The sequence below is a fragment of the Talpa occidentalis genome, unplaced genomic scaffold (assembly GCF_014898055.3).
Source record: "Talpa occidentalis isolate TD23 unplaced genomic scaffold, MPIMG_talOcc4v2.1 talOcc4.9, whole genome shotgun sequence".
In the NCBI taxonomy this organism is placed as follows: domain Eukaryota; kingdom Metazoa; phylum Chordata; class Mammalia; order Eulipotyphla; family Talpidae; genus Talpa; species Talpa occidentalis.
Window position 1 is genome coordinate 114,106,538 of NW_023605305.1, and position 21,059 is coordinate 114,127,596.

General features: G+C 51.0%; 1 protein-coding gene across 6 annotated transcripts in view; it reads left to right on the forward strand.

Annotated features, from left to right (window-relative positions):
* Window positions 1–21,059, forward strand: part of CHD1L (chromodomain helicase DNA binding protein 1 like) — an 88,089-nt gene that overhangs the window by 39,736 nt on the left and 27,294 nt on the right. For 2 of the 6 annotated variants that reach the window (XM_037498918.2, XM_037498916.2), the window contains exons 2-4: window positions 16,958–17,070; window positions 20,073–20,179; window positions 20,607–20,721. In XM_037498918.2, coding sequence (XP_037354815.1) covers window positions 17,047–17,070; window positions 20,073–20,179; window positions 20,607–20,721 — 246 coding nt within the window. In that variant the 5' untranslated portion in view covers window positions 16,958–17,046. Of the gene's footprint in view, window positions 1–2,731; window positions 2,796–11,695; window positions 11,716–12,380; window positions 12,421–14,932; window positions 14,952–16,957; window positions 17,071–20,072; window positions 20,180–20,606; window positions 20,722–21,059 lie in introns of those variants that run through there. The other 4 variants (XM_037498915.2, XM_037498920.2, XM_037498919.2 and 1 more) reach the window with 4 other exon arrangements.

Sequence of the window (21,059 nt, forward strand, 5' to 3'; positions counted from 1 at the left end):
AAACCTCAACTATCCACTTTTAAAATGTGACTTAAAATTTTCAAATATAAAGTCATGCAGCAAAAGCCAATGTCATAGACTTAGGATTTCACACTAGGCGTCAAATCTGGGCCCATCGGCTCGAGATTCTCTTTTGACATGTGTAAAATGAAGGTGGAAATGTAGGGTGTGGTCTGGGGCATCTGTCTGTCTTTACCAGCGCAACTCCTGGAATTAATTTTGCTCAGGATTCTTCAGTGCCAAAGATGACAGTCCTGGGACACAGCCTGGGAGGCTGTCTGCAGCCTCTGCAGCCTCTGCTGCACAAGATCGAGCCTCCCCACCCCCGCCCACTCCCTTCAGCAGTGTACTTTGGTCCCTCAGCCTGCTCTGCTCCCCACTCTGTCTCTGGTGAATCCTCTCACCCCCCACACCTCTGGCCCGTACCCCAGCTCTTGTGTGCATAAATAAATAAATCTTTTAAAAAACAAAACAGTGGGACTGCCCCTGTGTAGTCCTCTCAGCAACCCCAAGAGGCTGGTTCTCTCACCAACCCTATTTTGCATTTGGAAAATAGAGGCACAGAGAAGTTAAGCAACTTGACCACACAGGGACTAAATGGAAAGGCAGGAAATAAGCCAGGCAATCTGGCTTCAGGCCTGGGCTTCAAACCACTATATAGATTTCCCCGTTAGGTGATATTTTTACTTCCCGTTTCATCACAATTCTTCCTTCCATTTATTTCCCAATTCTATCCGCCCCTTTTTTTCTTTGCGTAACTGCTCTGTATATTTTGTACTTGAGTTGAACTGCTTTTTGCTGAGCTATAGCTGGCCTTGTTTAAACTACCTTAAAGGATGCTTAAAAGTAGGTCTTTGGTTTGGGGAATCATTGGGCTTCATCAGGAAGATTTCTGCTGAATATATGCTTTGACTTATATGAAAACAACAAGAAATCCATGAAACAGGCTAGTTCCCCTTTTGTTAGGCCTTCTTTGATTTCTCTCTCTGTTGCTTTATAATTTTCAGTGTAGAAATCTGCACATTTGATTTAGACCTAGGTATTTTTTTAAAAATCTCATTGTTAATGGCAGTATTTTTACATTTTCTTCTACTTATTTTTTGCAAGTGTAGGAAGTATATTTGATATTTTTGTATTGACTTTATATCACATGGCCTTGAAAATTTGCTTATTTTTTTAATAGTTTGTGGATTCCTTGTATATGCAATGTGTACGATCATGTTATTTAGAACTAAAGGTGGTTTTGCTATTTCCTTTTCAGTTTTTTCAATTTGTCTTTTTTCTCTCCTTACTGTATGGGAGTGGGACCTCAACAATGTCGTTACCACATTCTAATTCCTGGAGTTTCATTTGGTGAGATGTGGATACCTGGGTGAGGGCAAGGCTCTTTCCCAACTCAAGTTTTTTGGGTCTTCACAATACTCTGGATATTCAAAATTGTACAAAAATTATTTCATTTAATTTTCACATCATTATGGGGTAGCTATTATTATTTTCACTATAAATTAATTTGAATTATAGACCTTTTAGAAGCACTTTCTAATTTTTTGTTGTTGTTAATAAAAACATTTATTTTACATTTTAATAAAGAACCTGAAGTTTGCACTTTGGATTGACAATTATCCAGGAGTTTGCAGACCGTGTGTCCATCTCAACAGCGTGGTTCTGGGTGTTGGGGAGCCCCACAAACACATAGGAGCAGAGAGGGAGGAAGGGGACCAGCACGATTGTATTTCAATTCTTTCCTAAAAAAAAAACAACAGAGCTTTCTGAGACACTGAAAACCTGTGCAAAAGTAACTACTAAAGCAGACACTGTAGAGCCTCCCTGGTGGCATAGGGGGTAAGTCTTAGCATAGTGAGGCTATCCACAGCCACTGCAGCACAAGTTCAATCCCCAGCCAGGGAGCTGACCCACATGGTGCAGCAGACCTCCTGTCTCACCCGCTGCTCCCCTCAGCAGTGTATTTCAGTGGATCACCCTATTCTGCTCCCCACACTGTCTCTGGTGACACCACCACCATCACCAACCCTCCCCCCACCCAACACCTCTGGCCTATACCTCAGTTCTTGTATGCATAAATAAATTAATCTTAAAAAAATCCAGTATTTTAAATTTATAAAACACAAGTTTTTGTTATTTCTAAAGGTTACTTGCTGAGCTTTGTGTTCAGAAAAATCACAGAAAAGAGACTTCCAGTATACATTTGTTCTGGAACTGAGAAAAACTGGATATAGAAAAATTGAGTCTATAGAAAAATTGGATTTATGAAAATTACCAACAGAAGATCAAGACTTACATGGGACAAACTACACTGAGGAGGATTTATATAATATTTATGACTTTTTAAAAAAATGCTGGCTTTTAATATTTTGCTCTTTTATCTCTAGAAAGTTTGTCTTCAAACTAGGCTATAATCTATAAAATGACAATTTGCATATTTTTTGTGAGCAAACTGGAACATTTGCTTTTTTCTTTCTCATCTCAAAAAAAAAAAACAACTTGTAGGCAACATTTGTATTTCTAATGATATATCTATCTTTTCATGATCTCAATAGGGAATTTTATTTATTTCTCCTTAAGCTAGAAAATTGGAAACATTTTTGTTACAAGACTTTGATTGAAATTCTCTAGGAGTTGAATTTGAGCTGAGCCCAGAAAGCTGAGCTAAGAAGAGCCTGTCACCTTGCTTATAGGGTTCCAAAGAACTCCATGAAAGGTGAGGAAGGTTGCCTCACTTGGCAAGACTGGAAAAAGTCCTGGGAACCTTGAGAAGAACTCTCAGGTGAAGTTTGGTAAGTCTGTGGCTTTGATTCTGAAGTGTACATGGACAGGATGTTAAAAGCTCACTCTAGGCCTTAGGGAGTTTTCAACAAAGCCAACAACATTCTGCTTGGTTATTCTGCCCTATGGGTCAGATACGCACATATGCAAATATTCTTCCCTTTGTGCAAATATAACTAAGTTCAAAATGATTTGAATTTAGATTAGTGTACTATTGGGCAGAATAAGGATGAGGGTAGAGGAAAATTATGTCTCAGTAACTTTCTGTATTAGTCTCTGGTCCTCTTCAGTTCAGACTGTATCCTAAATGTCATCATCTTGAAAGGAAAAAGTTACCCCTACTATTTGGGTATATGCTGCATACTTAATTGCTGCCGCACTGCCACAGAGGCCTTAACATCACACCAGCAACTATGGTACCAGCAAGTGCAGACCTTCCATAATAGAAAACCCCAACTTTGACCTCCTTCAACAGGAAGTAGCCAGACGATAGGATGCCCTTTTCTATCACAGAAATGGAAGGTCATAACTGTACCCAGTAGTGGTTGTATAAATAAATAAATCTTTAAAAAATAAAAAATAAAGATTTATTTATTTATATAAGCACTGGGGTACAGGCCAGATGTGCGGGAGGGTGAGAGAATTCACCAGAGCCAGAGCGGGGAGCAGAGCAGGCAGAAGGACCGAAGTACACTGCTGAGGGGAGCAGCGGGCGGCAGGAGAGGTCTGCGTGCCATGTGGGACCCTCGCTGGCAGCCGGGGATCGAACCCGCACTGCAGAGGCTGAGAACGGCTTCATAGCGCGGCGCTCAACCCGCTGTGCCACCGGGGGAGGCCCAACCTTGTCTTCTTGAGAAGAAACATTTCTAGGATAATATGGAAAACACCAGGTATTAACAAAGCCACCTGAATCTCCCCAAAAACTTCCAGATGCCCACATCAAAAGGAGGAACTAACCTTTGCCCACCTCCCCTTTGACTCCTTTGTGTAAATACCCCTGCACTCTACCAAAGGGGAGGCTGGTGGCCTGTGGACTGAGGGTGGCTGCCCTCAGTTTGTCGACAAATTAAACTATTGGGTTGTTGGAGAAGTTATGACGCATTTTTTATGTTTTTCAAGCAAAAATGCATCTTGACTTTTCCGACAACCTGATACTTTCCTTCTCAAACTCTTGTTTCCTATTATTGGCTGGGGGGAAACAGACTGGCGTTCGGTACCATGACTGCAGATTCCCTGCAACCAGCTCAGGAAAAGAGGAGCCAGATTCTCACCTTAGAAATGGGGGTGTTTATAGTCCCCATATGGAAATGCATACATTGTGCAAAAATGAAAAATGATGTAAAAAATATATAAAATTAAATTTAAAAATAATTAAATAAATAACTTTTAAAAAGGCCAAAAAAAAAAGTGGAAGGAAATATAAAAATAAACATAAATAACAGTCTTAAAAAAAATAGAAAAGAAATGGGGGTGTGGAGGAACAGCTCTTCACAGGCAGGGGAATGGATCTGGTTAGAAAAGAAGGGGCCACTTTTCGCCATTGAAGGTCTTAATTTATATATATATATTATTTTTTAAAGATTATGCATATAAGAGCTGGGGTACAGGCCAGAGATGTGGGGGAAGGGGTGGGTGAGAGGATTCACCAGAGACAGAGTGGGGAGCAGAACAGATGGATCTACTGAAATCCACTGCTGAGGGGAGCAGCGGGGAGACAGGAGAGGTCTGCTGCGCCATGTGGGTTGCTCCGTGGCCGGCTGGGGATCGAGCTCGTGCTGCAGTGGCTGCAGATAGCTTCACAGTGCTGCAACTTAACCCCTGTGCCACCAGAGAGGCCCTTAATTTATATTTTAATCTCAAATTTACTACCAGTGTCTCCGATACAATTTATTCTTAAGTATTTAAAGGCCTCCGAAGCAAACATAGCAAAAGTATACTTGTGATTTTTTAAGCTCCTTCACTTTCTAGTAGTTCCTGCCCCCCACCCCCCTTCAGTTTTACTCTGACAGAGTCCAGAAACTTCAGCAGACCATCCCTGCTCATGGGCTTGGGCCTCTCTAGAGGGAAGCCTGGGGCTCGGCTCCAGGTGAGCTGTGCCAGTACAGCCAGTGCCCATGGCAGTCCAAACAGGCCCGTGCAGTCATTCCACTCCAGTCACACCAGCGTCCTGGAGTGCCACCCTCTGGGAGCATTCACACTGGAATGAGGCTTCTTGGCCTTGCCCTGCTCTGAGAGCACATGGGCATGATCGTGGACAGCTGAGCCACTAGCTTAAACCCGGGCTCCTGAGGTGTTGGAGAGCAGCCTCTTGCTGCCAGGTAGATGGTGCTTCAGTCCTCATTAGCCCTGCATGGCCATGGCCTGGGAGAAACCGTCCTGAGTTGGGTGTGTTCCAAAGTGAGTCTGGTAGCTTTGCATCCAACACCCCTTTGCCAGTTTCCTTCTGTAGTAATCAGCCCATGGAGCCCTGCCAGTCCATCCAATGCATTTTGCAATAAAGGTCTGAAAGCATCCTGGTCCCGAGGGCCTGGTTCGGGCACTGCGGCTGGCAAGGCATCAGTGAACTGACTACGTGCTGGAGCTGCGGGCCAGTCATGCACTGAGCAGCGGCCCTGGCACCTCTGCCCTCCCAGGGGAGACCCCAGCAGATCTTTGTGGCAGCACAAGGCAACTTTGTGTTAGCTCCACATGGTCTTTGTAAATCCTCTGCCAGGGCTTGGTTCAGAGGATACCCTCTGCACACATAGGGCAGACTGACTTTTACTGATGAGGGCTGCCAGGTGACCACATGGGAAAGCGGAATTGACCTGTAGCTGCTCTTTGAAGAGCAAAGACGCCGGTTTCTCTGTGGCAATCTGTCCAGTTACTAGGGTTTTCCCCCACCTTTAGCCTTGGCCAGCAGTTTCTGGCATTCAGGGATGCTGCAGCTTCAGAAACAGATGGAGAACTGGTGTTTCACACGCCAATCCCTTCCTGCCTCCTACACCGTGAAGGAAGCCCTGGCATGCTGGGTGCAAGCGAGAGACAGGTTATGTTCTTGGTTTGAGGGCGGCTGCAGTGAGTAAAGCTGCAGTGGGCAGACTGGGGGATCCACTGGGGAGGGGAGAAAGGGAGAAAGCTGTGAGTAGGAGCAAGAAGCTGCAGCCGCCGCACCAGAGGCCTTGCTGATGGGTGGATAAAGTTGAAAGGTATCAAGGCAAAGGGTAGGCAATCGCTAGTGGCACCCAGCCTAAGGTGCAATCTCTGATGATTCAAACTCTTAGATGATGAATGTTAATGTGCTCACCAGTTTTGAGCAATTTGGGTGGTGGTGGTGGGAGAACCCCTTTGCGTCTAAATCACCAAGTACTTCAAGTATATGTGTGCAGAGGGCGCTGTTTTCTGAAACCTAGACCTAGACTTAGTGGTTTAGAGTTAAGATGGCTGTGGGGTCCTATCAACCAGAACAGGAGCTCTCAGACTGTAGCCTCTGGTCATGAGATCACCATGTCAAAAGAGGGCCTCCCTGGTGGGAGCAAGGGGTTAAGCACAGCACTGTGAAACTATCTGCAGCCTCTGCAGCACGAGTTCGATTCCCGGCCAGCCAGGGAGCAACCCACATGGCTCAGCAGACCTCTCCTGACTCACCCGCTGCTCCCCTCAGCATTGTCTTTCAGTCAATCCGCCTGTTCTGCTCCCCACTCTGTCTCTGGTGAATCTTCTCACGCCCAGCACCTCTTGCCTACACCCCAGTTCTTATATGCATTAATAAATAGTAAAAAAAAAAAGATAAGATGGTTAAATGTCAACCAAGTCATGACACGCTTTGGCGTCCTATTTTAATTTTTGAGACATCCTATTCCTTCCAGGGATCTCTGCCAAAAATTAATTTCCAGAGTTGGCATACTCAAAGCTTTCAGGGCCTAGGAAAGTAGTTTGCACAAACATCATAATATTGGGTAGAGAGAGAATAGAACGTGAAATTGCATGTAACCAACTTAACCAAACATAACATCAGAAGGCATTCAATTAAGAAAGAAAACGAAAGTTAAAAAAAATAACAAAACCTTGAAAAAAGGGAAAGCACTGTCCTGTCAAAGGAAAAATTCTGGTGCATAGCTGTTTGTATACGACCTCTGACCTTTGTCCTCAAGGTGTTAGGCCCTCACCTTTGATATTAAAGGAGAAGGCAGTTTTCTGAAGTGCCTGGAGGGCTGTAGTGCAGATTCACTGTGTTGAAATACGTGCTTCCTTTATAAACATTTGACTTTCTGGGTTTCCAGTTTATTATGTGTCACTTGATGCCAAAGATGTGTAATGATATGAAAATTCAAACTACAGTTTTTCCTTTAGTGGGAGAAAGAAAACCCAAGCCCCTTTCACGCCAGCAGAGTGATTTTTTTCACTCTCAGGTACTGTCCTCATTCTAACCAGAGCCCAAAGGTCCAAGTTCATGCACTTGGGAAGAGATCTTATACAAACTTTACACCCATGGTCATTCCCTTATCTAGCTCCACATCTGACTGACTAGAAATGGCCACTTAGTGTCCCTTTGTTGCCCAAGAGCAGAGATGTAAGGTCAGCAAACAACTTAATCCATTTGATCTTGCTTGTTGAGGTGGAGTTGGCACAGGCTAAGTCTCTGGCATTATTTGGTGGTCAATAATCTTTCTGGGTTCCTGTGGCCAGTGTACCCTTGCTGAGAGTAAGAAAAAAATGACAGAACTGGGCCTCGCTGGTGGCGCAAGGGGTTAAGCACAGCACTATGAAGCTATCCGCAGCCTCTGCAGCATGAGTTTGATCCCTGGCCAGGGAGCTGACCCACATAGCCCAGCAGACCTCTCCTGTCTCCCCAGCGCGCCCCTCAGCAGAGCATTTCAGTAGATCTGCCTGTTTTGCTCCCCACTCTGTCTCTGGTGAATCCTCTCACCCCCTACCCCACACCTCTGGCCTGTACCCCTGTTCTGATATGCATAAATGGGTAAATCTTTTTTTAAAAAAGTATCTTAAAAAAAAAAAAAAAAGAAAACCACGATATGATGCAATCTGGGCAGTGAAGGGGAGAGCAGCTGGACTAGACTTTATTCAGGCTGTTAACATTCACTCACTAGTAAACAGAGCAAGTTGCCCAGACTTTCTGCGCCAGGGTTTGCCCATCTGTGAAATGTGCCCTGCACACCTCAGGCTATAACAATCATAGGTCCTCGATTGGTTTTGGAATCATCCTACAGGTGCCTCACTGAAACATTCAGCGTTACTCAGAGTGCATACTATGTGTCAGGCACTGTTTTTTGTTTTGTTTTTTGTGTGTGTGTGTATGTGTGTGTGTGTGTGTGTGTGTGTGTGGGACCCTCGCCAGTGGCCGGGGCGCTGCAGAGGCTGCGGGCAGCCTCGCAGCCCAGCGCTTAACTGCTGCGCCACCAGGGGAGGCCCTATGTGTCAGACACTGTTTAGGTGCAAAATCCACATCTCCTGAAAGTGAAATCATCATCTTCCCTTCTTCTAACGAGCTTTGATCGCCAGTATTCTCTCTCGGGGGAGACCAACAAGGGCCAGTTATCCCAGCGAGAACCCCCCAGGCACTCACCTTGACCTTTCTCTCCCCCAGTCCTGTACCCAATCAATGACCAAGCGCCCTCGAGTGTACCTTCAGCAGTTTTAAAATCTGTTTCTCCCTTGCCAGCACTGCCTCCTGTGGTCTCTGATCCAAACATCCTTCAGCCCCACACAGCGGGTTTGCGTCACTGGCCCTTATTTTAATGCCATCTCCTCAGCACTTGCTCTTGAAACCATTCTATGCATTCTCCCCAGCTCCGCTCTTAACCTCATCACCCTGACTATACATTCTCTCAGGCCCTACTCTTAACCTCATTACCCTTTTACTGTCTTATTAGCACTAATACGACCTGATAACGTATTTGCAAACTCACCCCACCCCTTTTTTAAAATCCTTATCTGCCTTGCCATGTCTAGTCCAGACGCTGGGATGTGGCCAGGATCCTCACCCTCTAGGCCTGCTAAAAACCCAGCCTTGGAAAATGCAACTCTCGTAACTATCCCCATGTGTACCCTGCATACCCCATGCCGACTGGTCGCAGAGCCATAAATCTCAAGTGTCCCTCATCGCTGCTTGGCAGAGCAACCATCTCTCTATTTATTTCACTCTACTACTCTCGATGGTTATTTCACAACCTTCCCTCCTCAGACTGATGCAGTTACAAATGGCTGGTCTCTCAGAGAAGCATGAACAAGTTTGTCTTCTCCCATCTCTTGCACTTTGCGCTTGTTTGACGAGTTTGTATTCCTTATGACCAGTCTCTCAGAAAAGAATTAACAAGTTTATCTCCCCCCCATTTCTTGCCATTTCCCCCTTGTTGGACAGGTTTGTCTTCTTGCCTTCCAAGGAAAAGGGAGTTAACAGTTGTTGAAAAAAGCAAGCTGGCGCCCACCTGTCTCCATGTCCCACCCCTCCCCGCTCCCCTTGGCAGACCCTCGCCCATCTCCCCTTTTCTTTCCTTTGCATGAATACCCCTGCCCTCTGGCAAAGAGCAGGAGCAGGACGGTGGTCTCTCAGACAGGAGTCTGCTGCCCTCCTCATTTGTTGAAATTAAACCACTTTCCTTTTCCTCAAACTTTTATTGTTTCCTTTTATTGGCTGAGGGAAACTGAGGCTGGCTTTCGATATCAAGACTTCTAAAATCCTTTCCCCCGCTTAGGCTCCTTTGATGACCTGACTTCTTGTGGGGACAGCAGGGAGGACCTCAAGAGATCTCATGACTTGCTTTTGACACTGAACTGTCCATATACTGTAGGTTCTGGTAGAAACATCGACACGAACCTTCTGTGCTTCTAGGCCAATGTCCCGCGCCTGCGAGCACTGGGTCTTGCCTCCTGTTACTCAAGGACATTGCCCCTGCAGCATCAGTTTTTCCCTCTTGGATCATTTCATCAGCATCCAATATGCCTTAATGCTGCCCACCTGCAACACAGCCACTCTCCCTTTGACCCACATCCCCTTTCACTTGTTGCATCAGCAACACCGCACTGGTAAGGGAAAGAAACGGGGTTTGTGGAGCAGGCTGTGGGACGCAGGACGCTGCTCAAGACCAAGATCCTGGCCTTTTTATTGGCACAGAAAAGGGTGGGTCAATTTGAAAATCAGATTTAGGGCTTTTGGGAGGGTGAGTCCGCTGATAGACTTCCGACTCTCACCCCTGGTTCCAATCTTTCTTTTTTTTTTTTTTTAAAGATTTATTTATTTATACAAGAACTGGGGCACAGGCCAGAGGTGTGAGGGTGAGAGGATTCACCAGAGACAGAGTGGGGAACAGAACAAGCAGATTGACCAAAGTACACTGCTGAGGGGAGCAGCACGCGAGACAGGAGAGCTCTGCTGTGCCATGTGGGTAGCTCCCTGGCTAGGGGTTGAAGTCGGGCCACAGTGGCTGGTGATAGGTTGATAGCGCTGAGACTTTAACCTCTGGGCCATCAGGGAGGCCCCAGCCTTATCTTTTGTTAACTGGGAGCTTTAGCAATGACCTAACCCTTGGGGTCAGTCTGTTCTTGAGGTTATTGGTTGATGAGGAGGCCACTTTTATTGTTGTTCAGAAAGTTTCTTCACAAGGCAAGTTCAGCTGTGCAGTAAATCTTGACTTGCTCCCATCCTGGAGATCAGGAAGAGGCATACCCATTTAATTGCTAGCTTCGGTTAACAGTTTTGCCAATTACCATGCCTAGTTTCCTCACCTGTAAAGTGGGGACAGCCAGAAGGTAACTGAGGTTAAGTGGTTCTATTGCTTTCAGATCCTACAGCACAAAAGGCAAAACAAAAATGTATCTAGACTTTTCTCTGAGACTTATGCAGACTCAGCAGAGCCTGGAGGGCTTATCAGCAAAGGTTCTGAGCAATTAGAAGGGACTGAAAGAAGGGACCCAGCAACAGAAAGTCCAAACTACAGTTTTGGGGGGCAGGGAGAGCCTCTCCATGCTGCCCCATGTGTGTATGCCCTGTTAACTAGCCAGCAAACTTCAGCCACGTCCACGTTTCTTTATCGTTAGCTTAGTCTTTTGCCCAATAAATCGTAATTCCTTTGTGTTCGACGAGGTTCCCCCCAAACCACTTGACCTTATTTCCTTTCTAAATCAGGATTTGAAATTTGACTGAATAGACTTGAATTTACCTCCTACCCCGTTGCCAATCAACTTGCAATATCGCTCTCTTGTCTCAGCGCTCCCTGTCCTGGAAGGCAGTACCTGCGCGTTGCTGGGCTGTGAGCTGATGGCTTGGCAATGCCAGGGCCAGTTTATGAGTCACTGTGGGGCTAAATGAGAAAACACTAAGGCCCTAGGACAGCAATAACGCAGCGGGGCAGCGAGGTGCGCCGACCCGGCCAAGGGCACTGCCCGTGGTGTGGCGGCCCCTGGCCGGGCTCCCCCCGCGCACGGCCGCGAGCCCCTCAGTTAAAGCTCGTCTCCCCCGCGTCCTGCAGCTCCGCTCCCGGGCGGCAGCGGGACGCCAGGGCCCTTCCCACGCGCTGCGGCGCCCCCGCCCCTGGAGGGGAAAGCCCGCCGGCGCCCCGGCTTCCGCGCAGACCCCCCGCCCTCGATGAAGACCCCTGGGCTCCCGCCTGGGCGCGGACCCTCCCCCGGCAGGTGCGGGCGCCGCGCGCCGCCCGGGAAGCCCCGCCCCGCCCCGCCCCCGCCCGCGGCCCTTCCCCTCCGCGACCACCGGCCGGTCCCGCCGCTCCGGCCGAGCGGCGCCCAGGGGTCCCCGCGGCCGGGGCGCAGGACGGGGCGCTCGGCGGGAGCCGCCCGCTCCTCGGGTCGGCGCCGCGCTCCGCTGCCCAGGGCGGCGCCCGCGGCGGCGGGGACCGGCCGCGGCGGCTCGGGGTGAGACTCCCGCGTGCTCCGCGCCGGCCCGACCCGCGCGCGGCGGCCCCGACCGGCCCGCAGGTGAGGGGAGGCGGCCCGCAGGTGAGGGGAGGCGGCCCGCAGATGAGGGGAGGCGGCCCGCAGGTGAGGGGAGCCGGCCCGCAGGTGAGGGGAGGCGGCCCGCAGGTGAGGGGAGCCGGCCCGCAGGTGAGGGGAGGCGGCCCGCAGGTGAGGGGAGCCGGCCCGCAGGTGAGGGGAGGCGGCCGGGCCGCGGCCCGTGGGGCGGCGACGCCGCGTGCGCGGGGCTGCGCGGGGCTGCGCGGGGCGGGAGACTCGCCCGCGCCGCCGCCCCGGGGCCTCGGGCGCCTGAAGGCTCGTGAGCGCGCGCGGGGGCTGTGGTGGGGGGTGCGGGCCCCGGGGCTGCGGGAGGCCAGCACCTGCCGCCCGAGCCCCCCACTTTCTGCCGGCGTCCAGCACCTGCCGCCCGAGCGCCCCACGCGCCTCCCGAGCCCCGACGCTCACAGCCCGGCTCCGCCGCGGGCGGGTCCTGCGCGCGGCGCCCCCTAGCGGCGGGGGCGGGTCGGCGGGGTCGGCGGCGGCGTCGGCGGCGGCGGGGGGCGGAGCCGGCGGGGGCGGAGCCTCCTGGGCGATGGCGCGCGCGGCGACGGCGAGCGGCGGGGACCCCCAGCCCGGCTTCCTGCGGGCCCTGGGCGCCCGCGCGGGGCCGGGGCCGGGGCGGGGCGGCGCGGGTGCGGGAGCGGGACCTGCGGCAGTGGGGCCTCACAGGTCAGGGCCTCGCAGTCAGGCCCGGGCGGCCGCTCCTCGGGCTGGGCCCGCGGCCGGGGGTGGGGCCGCGGGGCGGGGGTCGGGGCGCTGCGGGCGGGGGCTCGGGGGCCCGGGGAGCCCAGGGCGAGCCCCGCTCTCGGAGGCGGCGCCGGCGCGGCCGCCTGTGTTCCGGTTGGCGCGGCCCGGCCCGGCCCCGGCGACTCCCGGCCGCCTCGGGGCCCCGGCCCTGGGGGGGTGCGGGCGGGGGGCCCGGGGGTCAGGCGGGGGGTGGGGGCCCGCGGGGGTCCTGCCGCCGCCCCGGGTCTGCTCGTGCGGCCGCGTCTCCCCGCGGGCGGGGACGGGCCGGGGCGGGGGGCGCGCGGGCGGAGGCGCCGCGGCCGGGAGAGGCGCCGCCAGCCCGAGCCCGCCGGGGAGGCTCCCGGGACGGCCGCGCGCCGGTGACGCGTCCTCACGGGCGCGGGACGCGGTGATGACGGGCTCGGGCGCGTCCCTCCCGCCCGCGGCTGCTCGGGCGGCACCTGGGGCGGGGGGGGGGGTGGGGGGGGAGGCGGACGCGCCCCGCACCTGCCTGCGTTGGGCGCGCTAAGTCGGGGCCTCCCTGGCGGCCTAGGGGTTAAGAGGCAGCCTGCGAGCGGGCGGCAGCCGCTGCAGCCCGAGTTCGGGCCCCGGCCAGGGAGCTCCCCACAGGGCGGGCAGACCTAGCTTGTCTCCCCGCTGCTCCCCTCGGCAGTGGATTCCAGTCCTTCTGCCTGTTCTGCTCCCCGCTCTGTCTCTGGTGGGTCCTCTCACCCCCCACCCCTCTGGCCTGGACCCCAGCTTGTGTGTGTGCATAAGTAAATATAAAAAAAATAAGTCGGGGCCAGTTTGCAGGCATGAGTGAGAGCAAATGAAGGAGATAGACACATGTGGAAGCTCTTGGTGAGGGGAAAGAAAGGAGAGGCACGCAAAGGAATCATATTGAAGGTTTTGACTTGAAACTCCTCTTTCTGTTTACTGTCGTAAGTTAGTGTTCTGAGAACCCACCCCTGTGGGTTGGCTGGAAATGGCGTGCGCCCCTTTCTCCAAGTGCAGGAGTGCAGTGAACGTTGTCCTTAAAACATGCAGGGTAAGATTCCTTGGATGAAGAAGAAAAAGTCTCCAGGCTTTCCATGTTGTTATCATGTTAACATGTTCTTGTCCATGTTGCCAGTGCTTGGTTATGAAGGAATATGGGTGTGTGTATAGTTTTTCTTTCCCAGGCTGGGCAGGGAGCGAAGGAGCAGTGCAGAATTGGGGTTTCGTGTTCATATTTTATGAAAACCATAATTCTCCCCCTTAGTACTTAATTTTTTTCATTCTCACGGTGTGTCCAGGGTATTTCCATGTACGGCCTTGTCATAGTTCAAGCAGCCCCTTGACTTGCGTAGGAAGGTTCTTTTTTGCCATTTAAGTAATCCTAAAACCAGTCACCAAACGTTGATTATATGGATAAACTTTTAGCTCCCCAAAGGCAGCATCTGTAGAAGGAAGCGTATGCAGCGCTTTTGCTCACTTCTGCAAACTCCCACCAGGGCCGATGCTTTCTAATTTGAGAAGTTAAAGATGCTGTTTTATTGTTGGTGAGCTTGCTAGTATTGAGAGATGTTGGTTTCTTGTCTGTGTTCTTTGCTCATTTTTTAACCAAGGTATTTGTCTTTTGCATTGTTGGATCTTTTCTTGTATTGAAAGTATTAAATGGAGGCAAAGAGCAGAACATTTGGGAAGGTGGCATCACACAAGGCCAGAAACCGGAGGTGGGGGTAGAGACGATTAACACAGTCGTTAAACAAGCCGTCAACAAGTAACATGTCTGGAGGAGGCTGCTGCCCTGCAGAGGAGAGAGTTGGTGAAAAGAGGCACCTGCATAGTCACAGGTGGGCAGTGGGAGTGCTGCCCCCGAGCCTGCGCAGAGACTGCACTGACGTAGTCTCTGTTTGGGAGGGGTCACTCCTTGTGAGCCTTTGGGTTAGTTGCTGATTTTGGGTAACTGCAGAATCTGAAAGGGACCGAAGATTCCACTTTGGGCTCAGTCTCCATATCTTTACCTTTGGGCCTGAGCTCTAGACACTCCCTACAGCAGCCGGATTCCTGCTTGGGTCTTATGCTTTGTAATCTAGGCGTTGGTGCCTAAGGGTCTTGGTTTCCCACCTCCTTGTGAGAGCCAGGTTTCTGGTCTTGTGGCACCTCCTTTTCAGTATTTTTCTATTCCTGTCTTCCATCAATACAAGAACCAGGGTACAGGCCAGAGGTGCGGGAGGGTGAGAGGATCCACCAGAGACGGAGTTGGGGAACAGAACAGGCAGATTGACTGAAATACACTGCTGAGGGGAGTAGTGGGTGAGGCAGGAGAGGTCTGCTGTGCCATGTGGGTATCTCCACAGCTGGCCGGGATCGAACCCACACTGCAGAGGCTGCGGACAGCTTCACAGCACTGCGCTCAACCGCCTGCGCCACCAAGGAGGCCCTACTTTGTGTTTTTGACTGATTTATACAACTTACCATTCACTTGAGAGGTAGGCAAAGCAAAAGAAAGCAAACAGCTATATGATGGGTATTATGATGCACGCCCCCAAGCTGTTCCTTCTCTAACCCAGAGCCTGCCTTACTGCACCCCAGACTCTAGAAAGCAAAAAAAAAAACCTAGATTTCCCAGATTCCCCTGGAGTCCTGTTGTGCATATGACTTGACTTTGGCCAAGCAGAGGATTGTTGGAGATTTGAAAGGGGAAAGTCAGGGAGGGGGAAATGGTAGACTGGGTGGGATTTGGGGTTTCTGCATTTCTCTAAGCTGCTGGTCCTAATTTACTGAGGGTTAGGTCAGGTGTGGTGGGGGAGGGTCCTGGAGCTGGCTGTGATTGCTCCCTGGTTTTTGTAGCTCTTGGTAACTTCTGCCATTTTTCTCTGTGTGATATTGTGTCTTGTGTAAAAAACACGGTCATTCACATGACCAGACTTTATTTCTTACATATATTTGGTCTTCACTCATAGTTCCTGAAAGCCTTGGGTTTCTTATTTTCCTTCGTGTTGGGAGCAGTGAATGTGTCTTCTGTTACGTGAAGGCGGTGACTTTGGAGGTGCCTTCGCACGGTGGCTGGCGCCCGGAGAACCAGCCTCTGGAATAGAGGGCTACGCTTTCAGTCCCACCCCAGACCGCCAGGCTGGAGAGAGGGCCTAGAGATTCAGTCGGCCGCCAAAGGCCAGTGATTTGCTTGATCCGAACTATGTTTGGAAGCCTCCACAAAACCCCCAAAAGGATGGGGTTCGGAGAGCTGCCAGGTGGTGGGAGAATGGCGTGTCTGGAGAGGTGAGGAAGGCCCTCGCCCGTCCCCCATCTCCACCTAAGCCGGTCTTTCCTCGCCTGTGCCAGATCCCTCCCTAACACACCTGTGCTTGAGCGAGTAAATTGGTTTCGTGAGTTCTGTGAGCTGCTCTAGCAAATTAATGAAACCTGTGGCTGGAATCGTGTGCATTGTTAAGGACAGGGAGAGGGGCACCCCAAAACTCCCACACCTGCCCGCTCTAAATAGGCTCTGCCGTCGGCCGCATCAAGACAGAACATTCTCTAGTGCCTAAGACTGTTGTGGCAAAGTTCCATAAGGGAAGCAGGCGGCACTCAGAGCCGGCGGGCCCAGAGGCGCTCTCTCTCTCAAGTCAGAGCCGAGCAGGTAGGGAACAGAGGATTTATTGCCTCAGCAGGGGCACATTCGCACTTCGAAGCAAGCGGGGAGTACAGAAGCTGGAGATTCCTGAGTGGTTATCAGGGGTGCACAAGTCAGGCGTGACGGCCTGACGTTCATGTTTCTCCCTGGAACTTTCGTTCTACATTTAGGCTCTGTCTCAACATAACCAGTGAATTAACAGGTCAGCCTGATATTTCCTTCTTCAAGACCTTCAAAGGAAAGGAACTTTAATATAATCAGTGTGCAGTACAAAAGGGGATGAAAGAGGATGAATACAGTTTCCCAACCAAGCACCCAAAGTCACCCAGCCCCGCGGGGGTGCATGCGCAGCCAACAGGGTTGGCTCAAAGCGGGGCTACTGAGGCCCGAGAGCCTGCCATAGTCCACAGCACCTGGAGGGGGCCCCCAGGACCGGGGCAGAAACAGCCGACGGGGGTCCTTTTTGACAGCACTCCTTTGAAGCATGATTTAATCGCGTCCTGTGTCCGTTTTGTTCCCTCTGGCAGCAGTAAATGCTTGGGATGAAGCGCGCCGGCGTGTGTACCAGGGCGCGTGTTATGTTGCATCCGTGCTGCCTCATTTCCTGCAGCGGACTCTGGAAACCGGGTCCCAGGCTGACTGTCTCATCCGACAGCCTTGGCAGGTGGCCGTGGGGCTTTGGAGTTAATGGCGACTACGTCTGCTCCAAAAGCAGCTTGGCAGCTGCAAATAGTCACACCGCAACTGCTCGGCAAGGATGGGCCGGCAGTCATGGGGTTTAGACCGCGTTTCCCGCTCGAAGGCTCAGATCGCAGCCCACACCAGTGCTGAAGCCTCTGCTTTTTGCTGTGTCGTTTCTAGGGGTTTCTTTACGCTCTTATCAGCTGGAGGGAGTCAACTGGCTGGCCCAGCGCTTCCACGGCCAGAATGGCTGCATCCTGGGAGACGAGATGGGCCTGGGGAAGACCTGCCAGGTAGGTTGCTGCGGCGTGACTGCCGCTGAGATGCCTTGTGACTCGTCTGTCTTTGGCCGCTGTTTTTGATACTAGTGAAGCGGTGTACATTGTTAATTTAGCCCTTGAAACACTACAGGGTCTTCTCCCACAAAGCCGTAAAAAGGAATTCGCAGGCTCTTTAGATAAGTAAGCAGGGAGAAGCAAACTTTGTTCAGGAAAGTAAAGAACAGTTTATTTAAAGGAAGAAAGCAAGGACTCCCAGGGTGCTGTACCCGGAGCGGCAAAGGAGATTGTATGTGCCCGTGTCCGGGGGATATTTAAACCCTGTTTTCTCTCTTCTAAAATCTCCTCATCCTACTTTGTGACTGGCTTCTTCCTGTGCCGGTACAGCCGGGCAGACACGCCCATTTTCCCAGCTCTTATTTTCTCCTTTTACCTCCCCTGTCCAAGGTCTCCTAGAACTTACTGCCCGCTACCGGCCTGGGTTTCTGGCCTTGTCTCTGCAGCACGTGTGCTCAGCGCCCCTGAGAACTGAGATGGGGGTGATCTCAGACCATTCTTTAGTTACGTGGATCGTCTCCCCATGGGGGTTTGCCTAGAGCTCAGAATTGTTTACAGTATTTATTAAATAAGGGAACCTCATCTAGGCCTTGGCATGTATGATCTCAGCACAAGGGCAGTGTTTTTCTCGACACAAAGCAAATCTACCTGTCCCAGATCAAACTGACCACCCTCCTTAGCAACTATGGGTCACTTCTGATATTAGCCTGCCTTCCTCGGTGGGTGGTCGGGCTGCTTCCTATTTCTCTGCCATGCTAGAGAAATGCCGAAGAAGCGCCCTGTGTTTCCAGAATGCCCTGACCATCTAAAGTCAGGGTGCAGTCTGGACCCTCGCAGAAGCAGGCTCGGCCGCCTCGGGCACCGAGACAGGTATGTGTGAGGCTGCTGCTGACGGGCGACATCCTCGACCAGGCTGGCAGATGATGTGGGTCGAGGCAAAGCCCAGACACAGCCCTTGGGCTATCCCACGCGACCTACTAGAGAAAGGCAGCGCAGTCTGGGTGTACCGCAGAGACAGCCGATCCAAACCTGGGTGCCCCATCTCTAGGTCCTGGGAGGGTTTTGCCATAACCGGGCTGAGAGGCCCCTGGGCCCTGTGCTTCAGATGCTGGCATCACCCTACTTCATTCAGGGTAGCAAGTTCTTTTTTATTTTTAAATATGCATTCAAGAGCTGGGGTGTAGGCCAGAGGTGTTGGGGGTGAAAGAATTTACCAGGGACAGGTGTGGAGCAGAACAGGTTGATCAACTGAAACACACTGCTGAGGGGAGTAGCGGGGAGATAGGAGAGGTCTGCTGCATGTGGGTCAGCTCCCTGGCCGGGGATTGAACTCATGCTGCAGTAGCTGCGGACAGCTTCTTAGTGCTGAGTCTTAACCCTGCACCACCAGGGAGGCCCAGGGCAGCAAATTCTGCTTGTTCTTTGCCTTTTCCCAGGTGTTTATATAGCTCTACTTTAAGTGCCCTAAAAATATTATCACTCCACATTCAGCTTGCTAAAACACTGAGAGTCTTTGCTTCCGTGTTCATGAAGGATGTTGGTCTATAGTTTCCATTTCTTGTACCGTCTCTCTCTGGTCTCAGTGTTGTGGCGAAGCTGGTCTCATGGAATGGCCGAGAAGTATTTTCTCCTCTTCAGTTTTCCAAAAGAGCGTTTGTGGAATTATCATTGCTTCTTCCTTAAATGTTTGGTAGAATTCACTAATGAACCCAAATTCATTTAGTAGACTTGTCTGGTTTATGGTTTATGGTAAATGTTCTCTAAATTATAGCCTCAGTGAAAGCTAAACAGAGTGGTTTTAATCCAGTAAGTACCTACTAGGTGATTGCTCTGGGCTGGAAGTCATGAATGGTTACAAAAAATTACAAAGTTAATGTAATTTCAGTGGAAGGAAAACCCTCACCTACAGCAGCAGCCCTCCGGCCTGGACATGACAGCCCACGCTCTGCATGCTTGAAACATTTGTGCACATTATTAGTCTGTGTTTTATTAATCTAATGCTGTCACAGTTTCCATTTTATTATAGTCTTCACAATCCTTGTTCCTAGTTTGCCTGGTCCGGTCCAGAACTGTCACAGTGACACGTTCTGCTGATGCCAAGCGGCTGTTCCCACACTGGGAAGTTCAGATCAGCCGCGCCAGGCGTGTTTGGGCCTGAAGCCTTCTCAGGTCCGTGGGTTGTGTCTTCAAGAGACGTTTTCTTAGAAATGGCTTAGCACTTGGGGATGGAGGCTTCTCGACCTTTTTGTATTTTTAAGAGACCACTCTTGTCTATGGTTCACAGCAGCCTGTCGCCTCTGAGAGAAACTTTTCCGGTCACAAGTGCGGGTTAGTCCTGGCCTCACACCTCTCTCACTCTCTAGAGAGATTTTGAATTGAGGTGATATTAGGAAACATTGTTTCTTGATTTTCTTTCTCTCCTCACCAAAGTGTAAGTGTCAGCAGGGATTTGGTGTGGTTCACTGCTAAGTGCCAGAGCGCAGAGCCGTGCTAGAGAGGGGTTGGCCCATAAATGTGCATGGAAGAAAGGAAACCCCCTTGGGAGAGCCCAGCGAGCTGCGAAGGTGGCATGTCCTTGGCGGTCTCTGCTGTCTTGTGTGGCTACTTCGTGCGTTTTCAGGGCGTTGCTGATCTTGCACATCACTGGCGTTTTTATTGCCTGTCAAGGTCTTTCCTGATGTTCTTCTTTGCAGACGAGGTTCAAGTGCATCGATGCCAAGCAGCACTGCGTATCAGCTGCGGTGTGAACGGGTCATAAATCTCTCCGGCAGTTACGTGGAGACTGGCCTGGGAGTGGATGACTCTCCTAATGTGTGGGACCTTGTACCATGGGTTTATTTATTCATTTTTTTGTGAGCCAAGTCTTCCAGAAGAGCTTGTGTTCCCTGAAGGGCCATGGGAAGTCTAAGGTGGTTTCTCAAATGGAAATGTGGCGAAGACTCTTGCCTTGTCCGTTTCAGGCTATTGCTCTCTTCGTCTACCTGGCCGGGAGATTAAACGACGAGGGGCCATTTCTGATCCTCTGTCCCTTGTCTGTTCTAAGCAACTGGAGAGAAGAAATAGAGAGGTAGGCGGTAGAGGTGGCTGAAATTTTTGTTTTTACGTTAAGATTTTGTCCCAGGTGATACGTGAAATATGATAACATTGTCTTAAGCAGAGACTTTATTTCTCCCAGAAAACTCTGGCCTCAGGCATTGCCAGTACAGGCTAGCATTGGGCGGGGTGGGAGGGAGTCCCGGGTGGGGGCGGGCACAATGGATGCCATTACTGCTCTTTGGCAATTTAAAGGCTGGGATTCATTTTTAGCCAATTTTTAAGAGTCAGCAAGGCTCTTAGATGTTATCTGACCCTCCACCTGCTCACCCAGCGACTTCCTTGGGTTCACCCGCTCCTCTAGGCTTTCTGGTTGCAGGGCGCTGAGTGTGATTTTCCGGGTCTGAGCATCCTTTCCTGGCTCCGCATTTGTGTTCATCTCCCTCTCTTCTTGGCCTCAGATTTGCTCCAGGCCTTTCCTGTGTGACATATTCAGGTGACAAGGAGGAGAGAGCCCGCCTGCAGCAAGACCTGAAGCCGGAGCTGCGTTTTCATGTGCTGCTCACTACCTTTGAGGTATCTGCTTGTCTCTCTATAGCAAGAATCTGGGAACTTAGAAGTTGTAGAATCTACTGGAAACGTATTCATTTTTTTGAAAAGAGAAATGAAAAGATACATATTTATTGCTCTGAGAAAACCTTTGGAGGGAAGACATCATCCGTGAACACTGACATCTCTCGGAGAGAAGAGAGAGCTGCAAGGACAGAAGTTGATTCCTTGTGTGTAGTTTTTTTTAAGTGTGTGCCTTTTTCTGGCAAGAAAGTCTGCTTGCATTAGCTTCTCAGAGAGGAAGTAGAGGGCCTGTGTGCTCTCTTTCCTGGTGCATCAGACGGGGAGGTTTCCCAGGAAGGCTA